The following is a 23,078-nucleotide window of genomic DNA, read 5'->3' as shown; positions in this document are numbered from 1 at the left end:
TATCGAGGTAGATTTATTGCAGCGTCTGCACACAACAACTAATTTTGATGCTAAACCATCCCTGCTACTTTGTTATTCAGTTATTTCCAGACAGCCTGTGTGTTTAGTGTGTGCAGTGAATAGTGGGATATGACTGAACAGTGTGACATTACATTATTTAATAAATTATTTACAAAAAAGTATTGTATAGAGGAGTAAATTTAATGATTGTCTGTAACTAGAAGTCTGTAAATACGAATTAGCTTGTTTTAAATTGGTCTGAGCTTGAAAATACTTTGACATTTCCTATATCCTTGTAAAAAGAGATCTACGGATGAATAAAGCTACTACTACTACCTCAGCTTCAACTTCCAGCTTTGCACACATATCTGCGCAAATCTCCTCTCCACACGCAACGATCTTGCTGCGCAGATATGGTGTGCTCACTGCGCAGGCAGATCGTTGCACGTAGACGGGCAAAATATTATTATTCAGCAAAATTGTGACTCATCAAAGTATTTTAAAGCTGTAATCAAGGGCCTCGCTAAACAATATTACCATTGCGATCAAGTGCTGTGTTACATCTAAAATACAAGGTTTTTTTAAAAAAATAGAGAGTACAAATACATTGTTGCTCATTTACTTACATCACTGCTAACAGCATATCTGTTAGTATTCATTCATGTGCTTTGTCGTGTGCTAAATTTGAAGTCGTCTGAAACGTCAGGAGTATTGTGATCAAAAGTATTAAAAAAATCTTGAGTAATTATAACTACTATTTTTATGCCACTTACGGCACATGCACATATTAGTTTTTACGAGTTACTCTTCGAGCATTTCGAAGATGTTGTGGTGTAAATTAAAATTTTAATAATATTTAATGGTGAAGGGTCATTCTACTCCACCGAAATTCCTGATTAATAGGGTCAGCTTGGTTCTTCTATTGAACTAAGTAATTTTTTTGTTATTCACCATGTGACTGCAGTGGATACATTTTGCATTGCTTCTATCATTACACTAGTAGTGTTATTACTGCAAGCATTCATTGTATCACCATTCGAGAAATGGACGGTAAGGTGTGTGAGTTATCTCTTAATCACTGACACAAATTTGTTCTCGTCATAGAATAATGTTATCGTCGGCCTTGCCCCAACTGTATTGTAATCTTTCATTTATTCTTTCGTGCATTTACCACTGTATTGGAGTTGATATATACATTTAAACACACGAACACAGAACATTACACGCAGTTATATTAGATGTTGCAAAATTGCTGTGGGGCTTTGTTTACAGCGCAATGAGACAACATCAGTACTATAAATTTAAACTTTGCAGAGTAGACGGAATTTATTTACCGATAGGTACACTTCAAAAAACTGCAACATTGTACAAGTACATAGCTACCAATGTACATATTTACGTGGAAATAAATAGGGATCCGAAATGATAGAGGCAAGTAGGTAAGTAACACAGACAACCAGTGTTTCCTATAGTAATCCTCTTGATTCGTCCTTTGCATTATCATAAGTTGTTCATTTTCATTTTGCATCCTGCCCTGTCCCCATCTAACCCTATCCTGCTTGCATATATGTTTATATTATTTCTGTAATATATGTGTCAGTTCAGTAGTGTTCTGAATTTTCTATGGCTGAATAAATAAATAAAATAACCACAGCTGGGCGAGTGGAACTTATTCGACGAAACTGTCAGAGGCTCTTGCCAGAAAAATGATTTGGGGCCTCAATAAAATATAAGAGTCTTAGACATAGAGATAAAGTTATTGAACTACTTGTAGATGTTGACTCTGAAATTACTGGTATGTCAGAGCACCAGTTAAATAACTTGACAATTCAGAGGCTTCCTTTACCAGGATACAGATTATCCAACTGTTTTTCAAGGAGTTCCTTGCAGGGTGGGAGAATGGCTATGTACATAAAAAAACAGTATTCCATTTGCGTCCGTAGGTGTGTCACAGCACTGCACTGAACAGATATTTGAATGTTGTGCAGGGGCAGTTGAATTTAGTGAAACTAAACTTCTAATTGTTGTTTTTTATAGGCCCCCTAACTCTGACTTCAGAGCATTTCTGCTCAAGCTAGAGATTCACTTTGTAGGAAGTGACAGAAATTAGTTACATGTGGTGACTTAAATATAAATTTTGTATATGATGATGCAAGAAAAAGAATGTTAGTAGATCTCCTATACTTATATGATCTGATGCAGACTGTGTTCTTTCCAACTAGGATGTAGGGGGACAGTAGCAAAGCCATAGACAATATTTTTATTAATTTTTGATTACTAGATGAATGTCAAAAGATGAATAGCCTTTCAGGCCATGGTGCACAAATTTTAACACGACAATGCTTTTGTAATCAAACAGATGTCACATATAATTACAAACTGTGTAGGAAAGGTGCAGCAGTAGAGAGTTTTTTTTAAATCTTGTGAAGGAACAAGAGTGACAGGATGTTTATAGTGCTGATAACATAGAAGATGAATATAATGCTTTCCTTAACACATTGTTCATGCTCTTTGAGAGTTGCTTTCCATTAGAATGTTCTAAACGGGGTGCTAGCAGTAATAGGCAGCCCGGGTGGCTGACTAGTCGGATAAGGATATCATGTGGAACAAAGTGGGAATTGTATCAAAATGTTAGAAGTAATCACAATCAAGCTACAGTAGGCCATTGCAAACAGTGTTGTAAAGTGCTTAAAAATGTTATTAGGAAGGCAAAGAGTAAGTGGTATGCAAATAGAATAGTTAATTCACAGGATAAAAGTAAAACTATATAGTCAGTTGCGAAGGGAGTGTCTTGTCAGCAACTCAAGGTCAACAATATAAAGTCAGTTCGTAGTAAAAATATTTGTTACTGATAAATCAGATGTATGTACAGTGTTTAACAATCAATTCTAATAAAAATTTAGCTTCTACAGAGAATCATATAACTTTCTTGACAAATGCCTTTCCGAGATTGATGTCTGAAATACTCCTCTGTGATACAGGCAAGGAGGAGATTGAGTCAATAATTAAATCACTTGAGACTAAGTACTCTCATGGATATGATGGAGAGCCTAGCAGAATATTAAAGTATTGTGCTGCAAATGTTAGCCCTGTATTTAGCCATACTTGTAATTTTTCTTTTAAAGTACTCAGTAGTAAAGCCACTTTATAAAAAAGGGGAGAAGTTTAATGCAGACAATTTTAGACCTATTTCTTTGCCATTGGTGTTTGCTAAAGTTATTGAAAAGGCCATGTATGTAAGGATAATTGATCATTTTATATCGCACAGTTTGCTATCAATAGTACAGTTTGGCCTTAGAAGTCATTTGACAACTCAAAATGCTATATTCTCTTTTCTCTGTGAGCTACTGGATGGTATAAATAAAAGGTTTTGAATGCTAGGCATATATATATATATATATATATATATATATATATATATTTTTTTTTTAACTTAGGCGTTTGATGGTGTTGATCACAAAATATTGCTCCAGAAGTTGGACTATTGTGGAATACGGGGAGTATCTCACAATTGGTTCACCTCTTACTTTAGCAACAGACAGCAAAATTTCATTATGCACAATGTTGAGAATGGCTGTGATCTGGGGTCCGAGTGGGGTATGGTCATGTAGGTGGTGCCCCAGGGATCAGTGTTAGGGCCACTCCTGCTCCTTATTTATCTAAATGATAAGCCCTCTAGTATTATGGGTAACTCTAAAGTATTTCTGTTTGCTGACGACACTAACTTTACAGTAAAGGATGTTGTGTGCAACATTGCCTTTGTTTCAACTAGTGCATTTCATGACCTAAGTTCATGGCTTGTAGAAAATAAACTAATGCTAAATCACAGTAAGACTCAGTTTTTAACCACATAACACATAATTCACAAAAACCAGACTTTTTAATTTCACAGAATGGACATATGATTAGTGAAACTGAACAGTTCAAATTTCTAGGTGTTCAGATAGATAGTAAACTGTCGTGGAAAGCCCACCTTCAGGATCTTGTTCTAAGGCTGAATGCTACCATTTTGACTATTCCAATGGCATCTGAAGTGAGTAATCGTTTGACACGAAAATTAGTGTACTTTACTTATTTTCATATGCTCATGTCATATGGTATTATATTTTGGGGCAATTCTTCCCATTCTAAAAGGATATTTTTGGCTCAGAAATGGGCAGTTGGAGCAATAAGTGGTGTCAGTTCACAAACCTCTTATTGACCACTGTTCATGTGTCTGAGTATTTTGATATTAGCCTCTCACTATATATATATTCCTTACTGCCAATTCTTGCTAACAATATTAGGTTATTCCCAAGAATTAGCAGCTTTCACTCAGTTACTACCCTCCAGAAATCAAACCAGCATTTGGATCGGACTTCCTTAACTGTTGTGCAGAAAGGTGTGCAGTATACTGCTGCAGCCATTTTCAATAAGTTACCATTTGAATTCAAAAATCTTAGCAGTAATCCATGAGCTTTTAAAGTGTTTCCTCATGGGGCACTCGTTCTATTCTGTCGGAGTTCCTTGAAAAATTAAGCTGATTCTTGTTGTATTGTTGATTGCATTATAGATTGACCTTTTTCGGGTTCATAAACTTTTTTTTTTCTGTTATTACTTTTATGTTGTAATTTCATGTACTGACATGTTCCATGACCTTGGGGATTTGTTCCTCAATTTGGTCCTACTGAACTTGATGTGTAAATAAAATAAAAAAAGGAAATGCTTTTTTGTTTTTGTGTTATTTGGTCGTTGTTTTTTTTTGGGGGGGGGGGGGGGAAGGAGACCAGACAGCGAGGTCATCGGATTAGGGAAGGAAGTCGGCCGTGCCCTTTGAAAGGAACCATCCCGGCATTTGCCTGGAGCGATTTAGGGAAAGCCTGGAAAACCTAAATCAGGATGGCCGGATGTGGGATTGAACCGTCGTCCTCTCGAATGCGAATCCAGTGCCTACCCACTAAAACACCTCACTCAGTGTGTTATTTGGTCCTGATGAATATGTGAAGTAAAAATAATGTGGCTGCCCAGGTGTCTCAGAAATAGATAGAAACAAATGGAGTAGACAAAATCATTTAAGTTCTTGACGAGTCATATGTTTGATGCATGTTACCAGGGCCTTTCACATGACACCGGTTCTCATTGTGTTATGCCGGCATACATAGAAACTAGTTTTGTTTTCTGTTTCATAAGTAACTTACATTCATGCACTCACTAAAAGCAGTTGTGACATAGAACTAAATGTAATTTACTTCCACTCCCTTACAATTTATGCAGTATTTCCTGTAAGCAGAAAGATTGATTAATAATGAAACTAATGAAGTATCTACATTTATACTCTCCAAACCTCCGCAACTTGTGTGGCAGAGGGTACAGCCAATTGTACTAGTTGTTAGGATTTCTTTCTGTTGCATTCACATATGGAGTGTAGGACGAATGATTGTTTGAGTGTCTCTCCGCATGCAGTAATTATTCTACTATTATGATCATGATCCCTATGTGAGTGATACATAAGGGGTTGTAGTATATTCCTAGAGTTATGATTTAAAGCTGTTTCCTGGAACTTTAATGGATTTTCTCTGGGTAGTTTCCATCTACCTTCAAGAGTCCTCCACTTCAGTTCCTTCAGTATCTCTGTGACACTCTCTTCCATGGATGCAACAAACCTGTGACCGTTCGTGCTGCCCTTCTCCATATACGTTCAGTATCCACTGTTAGTACTGGTCCCACACACTCAAGCAATATTGTAGGACTGGGTGCATGGACAATTTGTAAGCAATCTCCTTTGCAGATTGATATCACTACCCCCAGTATTCTACCAATAAACCGAAGTTTACCGGCTGGTGTAAACACCACTTAATCTGTGTGATCATTCCCTTTAATATCCCTTCAAAGTGTTACACCCTGGTACTTGTATGAGTTAGCTGATTCCAGCAGTGACTGACTGATATTATCATAGGATACTATGTTTTTTTCATTTTTTTAAATGCAAGTTTTAGATTTCTGAATGTTTAGAGCAAGTTGCCAATCTCTACACCACATGGAAATCTTATCTAACTGAATATTTATGTAGTGTCTTGCAGATAGTACTTCATTATAGATAACTGCATCATCAACAAAAAGCCTGATTTTACTATTAATATTGTTGCTAGGTCATTAATATACAACCTGGACAAGGCTCTCAAACACACTTTCCTGGGCACACCTAAGGTTACTTACACATCTGACAATGACTCTCCAGCCAAGATAACATGCTGGGTCCTCCCAACCAAAAATTCCTCAATCCAGTCACAAATTTCACTTGATACTCCATATGATCATATTTTTGACAATAAGTGCAGGTGCAGTACTGAGTAAAATGATTTTTAGAAATCAAGAAACACTACATGTAACTGATAGCCTTGTTCCTAAGCTTTCAGTATGACGTGAAAAAAGTGCAAGTTGGGTTTCACATGATCGATGTTTTTGAAATCCATGCTGGTTGGCTTTGAAGTAGTCATTATGTTCAAGATGCCACATTGTATTTGAGTTCAGAATACGCTCTAAGATTCTACAACAGATCAATGTCAAGGATATTAGGTGGTAGCTTTGTGGATCACTTCTATTGCCTTTCTTGTAGATGGGTGTAACCTGTACCTTTCCCCAAGAACTGGGCATATGTTTGTTTGAAGAATCTATGACAAATTATAGTTAGAAGAGGAGTTAACTCGGCCACAAATTCAATATAGAATCTAATTGGAACTCAATCAGGCTCTGGAAATTGGTTCAATTGTAATGGTTTCAATTGTTACTCAACGCCACTGAGACTAATACTTAGTTCATTCATCTTTTCAGTTGTATGAATATTAAATTCAGACAATTCTCCTGGCTTTTCCTTTCTAAAGGAACATGTTAAAAAGAAGTTAAGCCTTTAAGCTTGTGCTTTGCTACCCTCAATTTCAGTTCCTGTCTCATTTGCTAGGGACTGGATGCTAACTTTGGTGCCCCTAACAGCCTTTACATATGACCACAATTTCTTTGGGTTATGTGAAAGATCATTTGACAGTTTTCTGTTACATTAGTCATTGAACACATTATACATTACTCTCTTGGCAGTCAGCTACATTTCATTCAGCCTCTCTTTACTTATAGCCCTATGCTTTGTTTTACACCTGTTTGCAATAGTCTCTGTTTGTTTAGAAGTTTCCTCAGAATGGTTGTATACCATGGAGATTCTCTCCCATTATGAACTCTTCTAATAGGTACATATCTCCTGTATGAGGTCAAGTATTTTGTTAAACTCAAGCCAGAGTTTCTCTAAATGCTCATGCCCTGTGCTGGAAGTTTAACCTTTCTCACTGAGATATGACACTTCTGATTTTTTTATCTAGTTTACTGAACATATATATCTTTCTTCTTGTTTTAGTTGTCCTTTGTCACTAGCACATCATGGTCACTGATACCAGTGTTGAAGTGGACATCCTCAAAAAGGTCAGATCTATTTGCTGGTATTAGATCCTATGTATTTCCATCATAAATGGGTTTCCTAACTATTTATTCTAGATAGGTTTCAGAGAAGGCATTTAGTAAAGTTTCTTAGAATGACTAATCATGCTTTCCACTAACCTACGGCTATCACATTGTCAGCTACTTGAGTAGCAGCCTCTGATGTGTAGTGCACACATGACTTATTTAGGGGGAACCTACAGTTCTCAGTGTTGTAACTGCGACCGGGACAGTGGCGGGGTAGCAATGACGGAAAGTGCGGCGAGACCTGCGGAGAGGCTCGCCAACAACAACACAACGGGAGAGGACGGACATGACCAACGAAGGACAGAACGAATACAATGGGAGAGGACGGACATGACCAATTAAGGACAGAACAAATACAACAAGATCGAACAACGGAGTCACAAGGAAATAAACATGTCCACTTGTACGCAGAACAAGGAAGTAAGCTGTCTAACGAGAGGTGAGGTGTCAACAGACGACCGTGAAATTAGACTGGCTGGCTGAGCGAGAGGCAGGCACTTAAGTACACTATTGGGGGCGCCGCTATTGGCCGCTGGAACCAGGTGTTCCACTGTGGCGCCCTCACACTAAAAGCGGGCCAGGAGGCGTGCATCGCCACAGCTTAGGACGCAATGGTGCAGAGACCTCTACAGGTCTTCGATGTCCATGACGTCTGGTGCGGATTCAAATTCCGCGGCACACAGTACCAGATCCCTCTCCCCTGAAACTTGCGCGTAGGGACGGTGCCGAGGTGGGTGGCAGTGAGAAGAGGAACTGGGTATATCAACCACAATTGGCGGGGAGGAAGGGACACCTGAGGTATCCATGGCAGCCGATCCAGAGTCCAGGGCGGGGGAGGGAGGCGCCGATCCATCCGGAGATGGAGAGGCATGTTGATAACCACGATGTTCTGAGATTCGGCATCCAAGGGCAATTGGTGGTATGCCTCAGCCAGGTCGATCTTGGAAAAATACTCTCACCCAGCAAGCTTGGCAAGAAGGTCTTCCTGTCTGGGATTGAGGAAGTGTCAACGAGGGACTGTGCATTGACCGTAGCGCCGAAGTCCCTACACAGCCGAAGGGACCCTTTGGGTTTCCGTATGACCACCAGTGGTGTCGCCCATGCACTGTAAGTTACAGGTTCCAGCACACCAGCGGCCTCGAGCCGATCAAGTTCCTGCTTGACCGCTGGCCGTAAAGCCACCAGAAGGGTCCGGGCCCAGAAAAAGTGAGGCTGTGCATCCGGCCGGAGGGTGTTGTGCGCCTGAAAGCCAGAAGCACATCCGAGATCTGGTGCAAACAACGATGCAAAAGCGGAGCACAGAGCGTCCAAGTCCTGAAATGGAACAGCCTGGAAATGACCTAAACTTTGTCGGAAATTGGAAAGCCAAACAGTTGAAACGCATCCAGGCCTAAAATATTCGAGGTCAACGGATAGTTGACGACAAAGAGGCTAAGGATCTGGGGAACATGCTTGTACGTTGCCTGGCCGACAAACTGCCCACGAAGGGGAATGGAACCGTCTCCGTAGGTGACTAAATGGCCAGAGGGGGGCAACAACTCAGGAGAGCCCAGCCGAGTATATGTCACCATAGTAATCAGGGAGATGGTGGCCCCAGTGTCGACCTGAAAACTGACATCCTCTGTGAAAATCCGGAGTGTGAGGAAAAGCTTCCGCGCTGATGGTCATCCTGTGAGACGACCGATTGCGGAGCATGGACGGTATTTTGAGGTCCAGGAGGCGCAGTACTGGATCAAGTCGAGCGACTACGACAAACCGATCGGATGTGGCCCTCCTTGTTACACAGCGTGCACGTTTTCCAGCATTGGGGACAATCGGCCTGCGAATGGGCAGTAAAGCACTGTGGGCAAGATGGAAGTGGGCCGCGCGACCGGCGATGAGGGGCGACCGAAGGCGCCAATGCCATAGAGATGTTGGAACACGAGGAGTCCTGACGGTGATGGCCTCTGTCGGCCGGGCCACATCAACGTCGCAAGGGCGGAACCCGCCGTGATTGCCGCCACCTGCAGTCGCTCCATAAGACGCTCGTTAGCCACTTGAGCAATGTCAAAGGAGTGGGCAATCCAGAGAATCTCTTCCAAGGAGGGGTTGTTGAGTTTCAACGCCTCAGTACAGACCTCAGGATCGGGAGACAGCTGAACCACCACATCCCAAATCAGGGAGTCCACATACGAAGCCTTACACTGCTGATTGGTGCACGTAAAATCGCATCGACAGCTGAGACCCTGCAAGTCTGTGACCTAGGAATGATACAACTGACCAGGCTCTTCATGGTGCTGATGGAATGCCAGTCAAGAGGAGACAACATGGTAGCATTGGGAATAATAGTTTGTCAGCAAAAGGCAGATCTCCTGGAAAGAGAGAGCCACAGGATCGGACAACGGTGCCAACTTGTGGAAAGAACGAACGTGTCCGATGCGGCCCAAGACAAAAACAACTACTGCTGCAAGAAGTCGTCCGTGACTTGAAAAGCTGTGAGATGTTGCTTCAGCCGATGTAAGTTAGTTTCCCAGTCCTCATTAGCGTCATTAAGGGGCGTAGGACACCAAACGGGCCGACTTGGAGCAGGAGAGGCACCACAGGGCATTTTATTTTCTGCTGTCTATACTTTTACAAATAAATTCACAAAACTTTGTCATCATGACTAGGAAGGATTCAGGAGTCACACTCTTAGCAGTGGAAGTGCAAAAACATAACAAAATATATATTTTTTTAATAAGAAATTTCATCATTTTTTCACTTGATGTTTGTTGCATTTGTTGCTATAGGTACAAGTAAGAGAGATTCTTTGATGAATTTTGCGCAGCATACAAACCATACTTACAGGTGTATGAAACTCTAGAATTTTCCAAATCTATTAAAAACTGTGTTAAAAATTGAGATAATTAACTACAAAATTTGTTTTTTTTTTTTTTTCTAAACATAAAGTTTAAAACGTAACAGCCCATTCATTTTTTCATAAATTAAACAGATTCTAGAGTTTTAGACACCTGTAAGTATGGTTTGTATGCTGTGCAAAATTCATCGAACAGTCTCTCTTACTTATGAAAAAAAGTGTACCTATAGCAACAAATGCAGCCAATAGTAAGTGGAAAAAATGATGAAATTTCACCAAAAAAAAATTTGCTATGTTTTTGAACTTCCGCTGCTACGAGTGTGAATCCTGAATCCTTCCTGGTCATGCTGACAAAGTTTTATGAATTTACTTGTAAAAGTATAGACAGTGGAAATTAAAATGTCCTGTGGTGCCCCTCCTGCTCAAACTCAGTCCGTTTGACGTCCTACCCCCCTTAAAGGGTGGAAACGACAGTGGACGTAGGAAAGCATCAGACACCCGAGGACGCTGAAGCTGTTACGGTAACGCGTCCCGGGCATCGACTTTGTCCGTTAGCAACTGCAGCGACTTTTGTAAGACGTCTATCTCGAACTGCTGCTGCTGCATGAGCTGTTTACCTCGTGGCCAAAATGTTGTAACTGCGACCGGGACGGTCGTGGGGTAGCAGTGACTGAAAGTGCAGTGGGACCCACGGAGAGGCCCGCCAACAACACAGCGGGAGAGGACAGACACGACCAACGAAGAACAGAACAAATACAACAAGATCATACAACGGAGTCACAAGGAAACAAACTTGTCCATTCGTACACAGAACAAGGAAGTAAGCTGTCTATCGCGAGGCGAGGTGTCTGTAGAAGGAATGGGTGCTCAAGGTGTGGACGAACTCTTCGAATTAAAGCACATCCTCACAAACTAATATAGTTATGTTACACATCACCATGTTACACGCTACACTTTGGAACCTTCTAGTGACAGACAGTTGCAATTTGCTTCAGCAAAGCAGGAAAGTCAACTGAATAATGTGCAAGGCAAATAATACCTCAACTGATATTGAGAACAGAAAAAAACTGGAGGCATTACTTTTCAGCACAGTCTCGGAACTATTGGTGCCAATATATTGAAAACGTGTACTGATGACCTCATTACTTAATGCCAAAAATATAACACATCCATCCATGGATGGGTAAGAAAAATTATGCAATTATCTTCAGGTGTATCTGAAACTACTGAAATGAAGTTGTCTGTTGTGACTGTCAGAAAGGAATGTGGTGTGTTATAGTGACTTATCTGTAGACTTGTTTATATATTCTTTGCTGATCATTGAGAGCACAGGAGCTGGTGCAAAAAACAGTGCTGTGATTTATTTGGCTCTCCATGTGAGGAAATGGATAAGTGACACTGTCAGAGTGAAATTTGGAATCTGTTTTATCTCTAGTCAGTGCTAGTTCAAATGCTTGTGTGATTCAAGGTACGTCTTCTAATAAAGGTTCATATAGTTTTAAGGCTTGCATGAACACATCATCTTATTAAATAGTATTAATGTGATAGCTGTTTGCAAGTAAAAATACATTTGAAGCTCAGTCCCTGATAATCTGAGCAGGATTCTGATGAAATTTTATCCAATATGCAATGATGTGAATCCTAATAGATGTAAATATAGAATATACACAGGAAGCTATAGATAAGATGGCATAAGGAGGTCCCTGACAGCTTTCAGCACTGTTGCCAGCTTTCAACTGTGGTTCACTAATGGTTGCAGGTAAAAACAGTAACCATCTACAGAGCCGTGACAACACTGAGGCATCGCCATAGTGATGTTTACAAAATCGCATTATGTTATTGGTTTACATAGGTCTATGAGCCTGCTGCACACAGCACACAACAACTTTCAGGGGTTATCTCATGCTGACTCAACTGCAGATTACAGGATAAGTTCAAGAAATGTTAATGGTCTCCTGACTATGAAAGTTAGTTACCTGGAATATTTTGAAATGCTGCCACAGGTGTATAGATGTATCCTTCTCTTCTTTAATCTCATCAAGCAAGGCAAGTGCTGGTGTAGGATATGGGACAGTGTTCATGAAGCTGCTGGGACAGTGATACTTCTAGTCGCCACTGCTGCTGCTGGAGCTGCTAAGTGGCTGCAGTTGTTGCAGACAATTTTGTGGCACTTCTCCTGAAGTGTGAGGTGCTGTTGTTTCAGTTCTTTTTGCTGTTGTAAGCAGGTTTCATATTGTTCCCGGCACTTATCCAGCTGTTCAGAATGGCCTGTTCTATTGCTTTGTCTTGTACTGTTCCATTGCTTCATCTTTGACTGTTCTGGTACACATTCACAGTGTAAGTTATTCAATTCCAGTTTTATGCTTGTGGGGGGAGGTGTTTATGGAATCACAATGAACAAAAATGTACTGTACAGTGTGGCTACTGCCGCAGTAAGCATGAGGGGTACTTTATATGGTCCAGCAAAAATACTACACTTCACATAATTATGTGAAAGTCCAGTAATATAGCAGAGTTCCATAGCAAGTGCATTAAAAAGGCAGCTTTTTTACTTTTTATGAAAAACATGAAACAAATTGAGATTTTCACTCTGCAGTGGAGTGTGCGCTGATATGAAACTTTCCTGGCAGACTAAAACTGTATGCCCGACTAAGACTCGAACTCGGGACCTTTCTTCGCGGGCAAGTGCTCTACCATCTGAGCTACCAAAGCACTTGTGGCAAATGAATCTTATACCATTCAGCATTGCCTTTTCTTTGGCCTTCTAAATTGCTTCGATAGCTCAGATGGTAGAGCACTTGCCCGTGAAAGGCAAAGGTCCCGAGTTCGAGTCTCGGTCAGGCACACAGTTTTAATCTGCCAGGAAGTTTCATAAAACAAATTGTTTGTTACAAATAATTTGATTCCTTCTCCAAATTTCTTGTTTAAAATTTATGCACTTCATCATCAATTCAAACCAATTTTGGAAACATTTTTTCCCACTCAGGTGTTGGTACCCCAAATTGCAATTTTGGGAAGATGCAAGAACTTCTTGAAGTAATGAAAATCGTTGACCACATATTTTTGGTTCAATGGAAGAGAACAAAAAGAAGTCGTGACGTGATAAATAAGTTGAGTAGGAGTTGTTGATGTTTTTTTCTCCATCATGATGAAGAATGATGTGACATTTTTTGGTTCCTTTTCCTGATTTCAATGATTAATTGTGGCAAATGAATCTTGTACCGTACAGCATTGTCTTTTCTTTGGCCTTCTAAATTGCTGGTCATAATATGGCTATTGTAACCAAAGAAACAAGTGCTTTTGGTTTGTCATGAAGCATACAAGCAGTTTGTTGTTGGCTGGTTTTCAGCTCATATGAGTGTATACAAATTTCATCTTCTGTTCATACAATATTGTACATCAGTTTTTCATTTCCTCGGTGGGTTTTTTCCAGCATTTCCTAACACCAATAGATATTATACTTTTTTGATCTTCAGTCACATTGTGATAATCCAGCAGGAACATGGTACACCCTAAGGAAACGGCACTTGGGTCATTCCAGTGACTGACAAATAAGTTTGAGAAAAGCAACATTCCACATGGAGCTTCAACAAAGATTACCATCTGCAGTATTGTCCCCCAGAACTGATAGTGGCCCCCTGCTTTTGAGTTGAGCAGAAGGAGTGAACCACAGACTTTGAAAATTCTTTGATAAGGAAGGCTGTGTTATTGTGGCTGTATGCCATAAGGTAGAGAACTGCAAAGTTCATGTATGCACTGCCCATAAGAGGCTACTACCCTGGTAGCTTACTGTGTGTGGTGCACACAGTGGTCTTTTAGATTAGGTGACTGTCTGTCTAGTCCAGATAACAATTGCTGTAGGGGACCTAGAAGTGTAAGTATGAGATCGAAAGAAAAACTCCTACAAGTGAGAGCATTAAAATCCTATTGCTTAACTGCTGAAGCATTCACAAAAGTGCCCAAGTTTGAAGTGCTTCACAAAAGCTCTGGAGCTCATATAATATTAGGTACAGAAAGCTGGTTTTTGTGGCAATTGTTGACACACATCTGTTTCTAAAAAGGCTGTCAGTAAGTCCTGAAATACAGTTAGGTTTTCATGATTTTTCTTTAGACTTGCTTTAGTTACTAAACATTTGGATAGAATTACTTTTTAGACACCCTTGTCTTTTGTAAAAACAAATAATGAGAGATTATTGCAAATAGTTCTCAGATTTTTGTTATATCTCATGTTCTGTAGATTTTGGGTACAAAGTGAAGTAATTTTCTTGTTCCTAAGTTCAACAGGGAGCTCAATTTATTAATTTAGTAACATTTGATACCTTATCTTGATAGTAAATTAATGCCTCAATATTTGACATTATATCTCTTTAGCATCAACTGGTACATCTACTGTCATTATCTGTGCTTGTAAACTTTAGTGTTTTTCCCATTTGTATTTATGATATCAACTCATTAGATCCTTTTTTGTTTGTGGCGTATGTGCGTGTAATGTAAATTCTTAGGACAACATTTTATTTTCAGTGTTTTGAATATTAAATTGATATCTCCAATTTACTTTTGAGTGTGGTAACTGTAGTGTTTGTGTATTTTTCATTTAATCGTATTTGTTTACTATCTTGATAACATTGCAGGAATGTTTTCTAACCCCAAATTAAGAAGCTTTGTCAACCGGAACTTGGTAGCCATTGTAATGATACCTAGTTTGATTGGTATCCATTGGGGATGGCTTAGGCTTCAATCTGTGGAGGAATTTGTGCCAAAGGAAGAGAGAAAAGATCTTCCGATTATAAGGGTGAGTGTGCATAGAAACCTTGAGGTGCAGCACCACGCTGTTCAGCTGATATTATGCTTTATGTGCAAATATTTAAAAATCTACAGTATAATTTAGAACCTGTAGAAACATATCCCCTGACTTGGTAATATTTCTTAATACTTATGGCATACATTATATTGTTAATTTTCCTGCCAGAATGGTACATGTGAACAGTACACTTACATTAATAGAAAACATTTTGGTAGGTTAAATGTTTATCCAGTAGTTAGTGGCCTGTTTGACTGTGGTGCCTAACTAGGCATGCTAAATAACTTAACTGATTGCAATGAATTAATATGTAAAACAGTTATAGTAACTATTGAAGAGACAAAAAAAGAAAACTTTAAAGCAGCTCGGTTTAGTTTAAGTATGTCATGTTCCGTAGATCATTTTCATGATTATTTTATCAATATGATGTGGAACAAGTCAGGTTACACGAATAGAATTACTGAAATTTTTAGTTCTACACATGCAATTACATTTAGAGGTAAAAATTCTTTTTACCAGTTCTTAAACAGAAACTCGTCCATGGGATAGAAGGACTTGTCCAAAAGAAATGATTTTAAGCTGGATTTAAAACTTGATCTGCTACCTGCCAGACACTTTATTTTGTTGGGCAAATGATCAAAGATTTTTGTTGCTGAATAATGTACTCCTTTTTGTGCAACTGTCAGCTTCAATAATTGATAGGAAAGATCATTTTTCCCTGTAGTGTTGTACCATTCTTCGCGAATTGAGGTGGGTTATTTATAACGAATTTCATGTACTCTGATGGTGCAGTTAAAAGGCGTGACTCATTGAATAGGTGCCTACATGACGTCCTTGGGTGATCACCACTTTATTCTCACTGCTATCTTGTGCAATCAATACTTTATGGTTCAAATGGCTCTGAGCACTATGGGACTTAACATCTGTGCTCATCAGTCCCCTAGAATTTAGAACTACTTAAACCTAACTAACCTAAGGACATCACACACCCCATGCCCGAGGCAGGATTCGAACCTGCAACCGTAGCAGTCGCGCGGTTCCAGACTGAGCGCCTGAACCGCTAGACCACCCCGGCCGGCTAATACTTTATGTCTGAGAGGGGAGTTACACCAGAAAACTATTCCATAAGACATTATTGGGTGGAAAGTACGTTAAGAGGCTGATCTGTTTATTCCCAAGACTAGCGATTATAGCCGGCCGGGGTGGCCGAGCGGTTCTAGGCGCTACAGTCTGGAACTGTGCGACCGCTACAGTCGCAGGTTCGAATCATGCCTCGGGCATGTATGTTTGTGATGTCCTTAGGTTAGTTAGGTTTAAGTAGTTCTAAGTTCTAGGGGACTGATGACCTCAGAAGTGAAGTCCCATAGTGCTCAGAGCCATTTGAACCAGCTAGTGATTATATGAAGAGTGAAAGAAGTTGAACTTAATTGTTTGATAAGCTCAGTAATATCCTTCTTCCAGTTCAAGTTGTCATCAATGTGAACACCCAAAAATTGGGGGAAATCTACCCTGTTAACTGAGCCCTGTTCATATGCTACATCAATTGTTGGTATGACTCTGTTTGGTGTACAGAACTGGATATAGTGAGTTTTTTTCAAAATTAAGGTAGAGTCCATTTTCTGAGAACCACTTAGTAATTCGTTGAAAGACATCCTTAACAATATCTTCAGATGCTTTTTCTGGAACGAGATTTATTATAACACTAGTGTCATCTGCAAAAAGTACTAGTTCTGGTTGCTGAACGTTTAGTGAGAGGTCATTCACATGAACAAGGAACAGCAGAGGACCCAAAATTGAAACCTGTGGTACCCCCTTTGTGGTGACTCCCCATTCACTATAATTTACCACCCTCCGAATGTTGTTTGTGGTATTCAGCACCACTTTTTGCTTTCTGTTCGTTAAGTATGATTCAAACTAGCTGTGTGTATAGCCTTAAATTCCATAAAATGAGTTTTTTTAAGAGTGTGACATGATCCACACAGTCAAATGCCTTGGAAAGATCACAAAAAATATCAACTGGTGATAATTTGTTATTTAGGGCTTGTACTATTTGATGGGTAAATGTGTAGATAGCATTTTCAGTCGAGTAATCCTTCTGGAATCTGAACTGTGACATGCTGAGTAAATTATTTTCACTTAAATGTGAGACTACTCTTGAATACATAAGTTTTTCGAATATTTTGGAAAATGAAGTCAGCAATGAGATTGATCTATAATTATTTAAGTGACTCTTGTCCCCTTTCTTACGAAGAGGTTTGGCAATTGTGTATTTCAGTCTGTCTTGAAAATTTCCCTGTGCCAGTGAAGCATTACATATATCACTAAGGACTCCACTTATTAAATTAGAACAACACTTCAAAATTCTGTTAGAGACTTCATCAACACCACATGAGCTCTTGTTTCTCAGTTGTTGTTGTTGTTGTTGTTGTTGTTGTTGTTGTTGTTGTTGTTGTTGTGGTCTTCAGTCCTGAGACTGGTTTGATGCAGCTCTCCATGCTAATCTATCCTGTGCAAGCGTCTTCATCTCCCAGTACCTATTGCAACCTACATCCTTCTGAATCTACTTAGTGTATTCATCTCTTGGTCTCCCTCTACGATTTTTACCCTCCACGCTGCCCTCCAATACTAAATTGATGATCCCTTGATGCATCAGAACATGTCCTACCAACCGATCCCTTCTTCTGGTCAAGTTGTGCCACAAACTTCTCTTCTCCCCAATCCTATTCAATACTTCCTCATTAGTAATGCGATCTACCCATCTAATCTTCAGCATTCTTCTGTAGCACCACATTTCGAAAGCTTCTATTCTCTTCTTGTCCAAACTATTTATCGTCCATGTTTCACTTCCATACATGGCTACACTCCATACAAATACTTTCAGAAAAGACTTCCTGACACTAAAATCTATACTTGATGTTAACAAATTCCTCTTCTTCAGAAACGCTTTTCTTGCCATTGCCAGCCTACATTTTATATCCTCTCTACTTCGACCATCATCAGTTATTTTGCTCCCCAAATAGCAAAACTCATTCACTACTTTAAGTGTCTCATTTCCCAATCTAATTCCCACAGCATCACCCGACTTAATTCGACTACATTCCATTATCCTCGTTTTGCTTTTGTTGATGTTCATCTTATATACTCCTCTCAAGACACTGTCCATTCCATTCAACTGCTCTTCCAAGTCCTTTGCTGTCTCTGACAGTATTACAATGTCATCGGCGAACCTCAAAGTTTTTATTTCTTCTCCATGGATTTTAATACCTACTCCAAATTTTTATTTTGTTTCCTTTACTGCTTGCTCAATATACAGATTGAATAACATCAGGGAGAGGCTACAACCATGTCTCACTCCCTTCCCAACCACTGCTTTCCTTTCATGTCCCTCAACTCTTAAAACTACCATCTGGTTTCTGTACAAATTGTAAATAGCCTTCCGCTCCCTGTACTTTACCCCTGCCACCTTCAGAATTTGAAAGAGAGTATTCCAATCTACATTGTCAAAAGCTTTCTCTAAGTCTACAAATGCTAGAAACGTAGGTTTGCCTTTCCTTAATCTTTCTTCTAAGATGAGTCGTAAGGTCAGTATTCCTTCACGTGTTCCAGTATTTCTACGGAATCCAACTGATCTTCCCCGAGGTCAGCTTCTATTAGTTTTTCCATTCGTCTGTAAAGAATTTGCGTTAGTATTTTGCAGCTGTGACTTATTAAACTGATAGTTCAGTAATTTTCACATCTGTCAACGCCTGCTTTCTTTGGTATTGGAATTATTATATTCTTCTTGAAGTCTGATGGTATTTCGCCTGTCTCATACATCTTGCTCACCAGTTGGTACAGCTTTGTCAGGACTGGCTCTCCCAAGGCCGTCAGTAGTTTCAATGGAATGTTGTCTACTCCGGGGGGCCTTATTTCGACTCAGGTCTTTCAGTGCTCTGTCATACTCTTCACGCAGTATCATATCTCCCATTTCATCTTCATCTACATACTCTTCCATTTCCATAACATTGTCCTCAAGTACGTGACCCTTGTATAGACCCTCTATATACTCCTTCCACCTTTCTGCTTTCCCTTCTTTGTTTAGAACTGGGTTTCCATCTGAGCTCTTGATGTTCATACAAGTGGTTCTCTTCTCTCCAAAGGTCTCTTTAATTTTCCTGTAGGCAGTATCTATCTTACCCCTAGTGAGATAAGCTTCTACATCCTTAAATTTGTCCTCTAGCCATCCCTGCTTGGCCATTTTGCATGTCCTGTCGATCTCATTTTTGAGACGTTTGTATTCCTTTTTGCTTGCTTCATTTATTGCATTTTTATATTTTCTCCTTTCATCAATTAAATTAAATATTTATTTTGTTACCCAAGGATTGCTACTAGCCCTCGTCTTTTTACCTACTTGATCCTCTGCTGCCTTCACTACTTCATCCCTCGAAGCTACCCATTCTTTTTCTACTGTATTTATTTCCCCCAGTCCTGACAATTGTTCCCTTATGCTCTCCCTGAAACCCTGTACACCCTCTGGTTCTTTCGGTTTATCCAGGTCCCGTCTCCTTAAAGTCCCACCTTTTTGCAGTTTCTTCAGCTTTAATCTACAGGTCATAACCAATAGATTGTGGTCAGAATCCACATCTGCCCCTGGAAATGTCTTACAATTTAAAACCTGGTTCCTAAATCTCTGTCTTACCATATAATCTATCAGATACCTTTTAGTATCTCCAGGGTTCTTCCATGTATACAACCTTCTTTCATGATTCTTAAACCAAGTGTTAGCTATGACTAAGTTGTGCTATGTGCCAAATTCTACCAGGCGGCTTCCTCTTACATTTCTTAACCCCAATCCATATCCACCTACTACGTTTCCTTCTCTCCCTTTTCCTACACTCGAATTCCAGTCACCCATGACTATTAAATTTTCATCTCCCTTCACTATCTGAATAATTTCTTTTATTTCATCATACATTTCTTCAATTTCTTGGCATATAAACTTGTACTCCTGTAGAAGATGTGGGCTTCGTATCTATCTTGGCCACAATAATGTGTTCACTATGCTGTTTGTAGTAGCTTACCCGCATTCCTATTTTCCTATTCATTATTAAACCTACTACTGCATTACCCCTATTTGATTTTGTGTTTATAACCCTGTAGTCACCTGACCAGAGGTCTTGTTCCTCTTGCCACCGAACTTCACTAATTCCCACGATATCTAACTTTAACTTGTCCATTTCCCTTTTTAAATTTTCTAACCTACCTGCCCGATTAAGGGATCTGACATTCCACGCTCCGATCTGTAGAACACCGGTTTTCTTTCTCCTGATAACGACATCGTCTTGAATAGTCCTTGCTCGGAGATCCGAATGGGGGACTATTTTACCTCTGGAATATTTTACCCAAGAGGACGCCATCATCATTTAATCATTCAGTAAAGGTGCATGCCCTCAGGAAAAATTATGGCCGTAGTTTCCCCTTGCTTTCAGCCGTTTGCAGTACCAGCACAGCAAGGCCGTTTTGGTTATTGTTACAAGCCTAGATCAGGCAATCATCCAGACTGTTGCCCTTGCAACTACTGAAAAGGCTGCTGCCCCTCTTCAGGAACCACACGTTTGTCTGGCCTCTCAATAGATACCCTTCCGTTGTGGTTGTACCTACAGTACGGCTATCTGTATCGCTGAGGCACGCAAGCCTCCCTACCAACGGCAAGGTCCATGGTTCATGGTGGAGGGGGTGGGGTGTTTCTCAGTATATTTATAATTCCCTTAATTTCACTGGGGAACGTTGGTGCTATTTCTAAAGTCCTGGGGAACGTCATTTTTAATTTTTGTTTTTCCTTCAACTGAACCCTTCAACCCCATTTCTGCTGCTACATTCAGAAAGTGTTTGTTAAAAATACCTGCAACTTGTGAATTATCAGTGTCATCGTCATCATCATCATCATCATCATCATCATCATCATCATCATCATCATCATTTAGCTGTATTGCTATGGTATGCTGTGCAGTCAGGCTGCCTCATCTCCCGTTTGACAATATTCCATATAGTTTTAATCTTATTATCCAAATAATTAATTTCTGTCAGAAGACATAAGCTTCTCGTATTCTTAATGACTTTCCTTCACACATTATGGTATCTTTTGTAGTAAGCAAGTAAACTCTGTCCATATATTGCCCTCTTCCCCATACACGTTACCTTAATTCCCTTTGTAATTCATGGCTTACTGGGCTTTGTAATGGCTTTTTTGGATAATGTTTCAGGAAAGCAACTCTCAAATATTGGGACAAATTTACAGTGGAATAAATTGAATTTGGCATCAGCATCATTTTCTGTGTATACTTTATCCCATTCTACCTCTTCTAGGCTGCTCTTAAAACTCTCTACCCTGTTCGCGTCAATAAGCCTCCCTGCCTTGTATGAACCTGCCTGAAGCCTGTAAGGTGCTGTATGTGTTATTTCCATAAACTGTGCATCATGATCAGATAGCCCATTAACAACTGGGTACACATTAATTGTTTCTGTCTGAGCACTGTCTATGAAAATGCTATCAATAAATGACCTGCTATCCTACTTCACGCAAGTTGGACAATTTACAACAGATACTAGATTGAAACAACCAAACAAAGATTCTAGCTCATTTTTCATATTCATGTGTTTTAAGAAATCTACATTAAAATCACTAAAAACCACTAACTGCATCTTTCTGTCTCACAGGTAGCTCAATAATGCCTCTAGATTTTTCATGAATAGCTGAAAGTTACCTTGAGGAGATTTTAAAGAAAACTTACTGGAGGCATACACTGAAGTGACAAAAATCATGGGATACGTCCTAATATCATGTCAGGCTCCCTTTTGCTCAGTGTAGTGCAGCAACTCGACGTGGCATGGACTCTACAAGCCATTGGAAATCCCCTACATAAATACTGAACCATACTGTCTCTGTAACCGTTCATAATTGCAGGATCTTGTGCACAAACTGACATGTCATTTATGACCCATAAATATTCAATGGGGTTCGAGTCAGGCATTCTGGGTGGTCAAATCATTCACTCAAATTTTCCCAAATGTTCTTCAAACCAATCATGAACAGTTGTGGTTTTGTTAACATGGCGCACTATTATCCATAAGAATGAAGTCCATGAATGGCTGCAAATAGTCCCCGTAAACGAACATAACCACTTCCAGTCAATGCTCATTCAGTTGGACCAGAGGACCCAATCTATTCCATGTAAACATAGCCCACACCATTATGGAGCCACCATTCATCTGACAAGGCCACTGTTTTACAGTCATCTAGGGTCCAACTGAAATGATCGTGAGCCCAGAAGAGGCACAGTAGGTGATGTTGTGCTGCTAGTAAAGGCATTCATGTCAGTTATCTACTGCCATAGTCCATTAATGGCAAATTTTGCTGTGCTGGCCTAACGAAAATGCTCATCGTACATCCCACATTGATTTCTGTCATTATTTCACACGGTGTCTCATGTCAGTTAGCAGTGACAGGTCTACACAAACACTTCTGCTCTGGGTCATTAAACGAAGGCTGTCGGACACTGCAATATCTGTGGTGAGAGATAATGCCGGAAATTTGGTATGCTCAGCACACTTGACACTAGGGTCTGGAAATATTGAATTCCCTAATGATTTCTGAAATTGAATGTTCTATGCATTTAGCTCCAACTACCATTCCACATTCAAAGTCTGTTAATTCCTCGTTGTGTGGCCATAATCATATCAGAAACCTCTTAACATTAATCACGTTAATTAGTGCAAATGACAAATCCACCAATGCAATGCCCTTTTGTGCCTAGTGTATGCGATACTGGCACCATCTGTATGTGTGTTCATTGCTGTTCCACGGCTTTTGTCATCTCAGTGTATGTGTAATGGACATGTGTAAATTGCAGATTTTCTCTATTTTGAGGTGGGTTTTTAGAAGTCATTAGTAACTACTTTCCCAAGAAAAAGCAA

General features: G+C 39.8%; 1 protein-coding gene across 1 annotated transcript in view; it reads left to right on the top strand.

Moving 5' to 3' along the window:
• The first annotated feature begins 766 nt into the window (after window positions 1-766).
• The window catches only part of LOC126356510 (uncharacterized), a 35,627-nt gene continuing 13,315 nt past the window's right edge, over window positions 767-23,078 (top strand). The window contains exons 1-2 of the mRNA XM_050007377.1: window positions 767-1,050; window positions 14,956-15,116. Of these exons, the coding sequence (XP_049863334.1) occupies window positions 1,044-1,050; window positions 14,956-15,116 (168 nt within the window). The 5' untranslated portion in view covers window positions 767-1,043. The remainder of the gene's footprint in view (window positions 1,051-14,955; window positions 15,117-23,078) is intronic.

This window comes from Schistocerca gregaria, chromosome 1 (assembly GCF_023897955.1).
Source record: "Schistocerca gregaria isolate iqSchGreg1 chromosome 1, iqSchGreg1.2, whole genome shotgun sequence".
NCBI lineage: Eukaryota > Metazoa > Arthropoda > Insecta > Orthoptera > Acrididae > Schistocerca > Schistocerca gregaria.
This window is presented reverse-complemented; position numbering and strand designations above follow the sequence as displayed.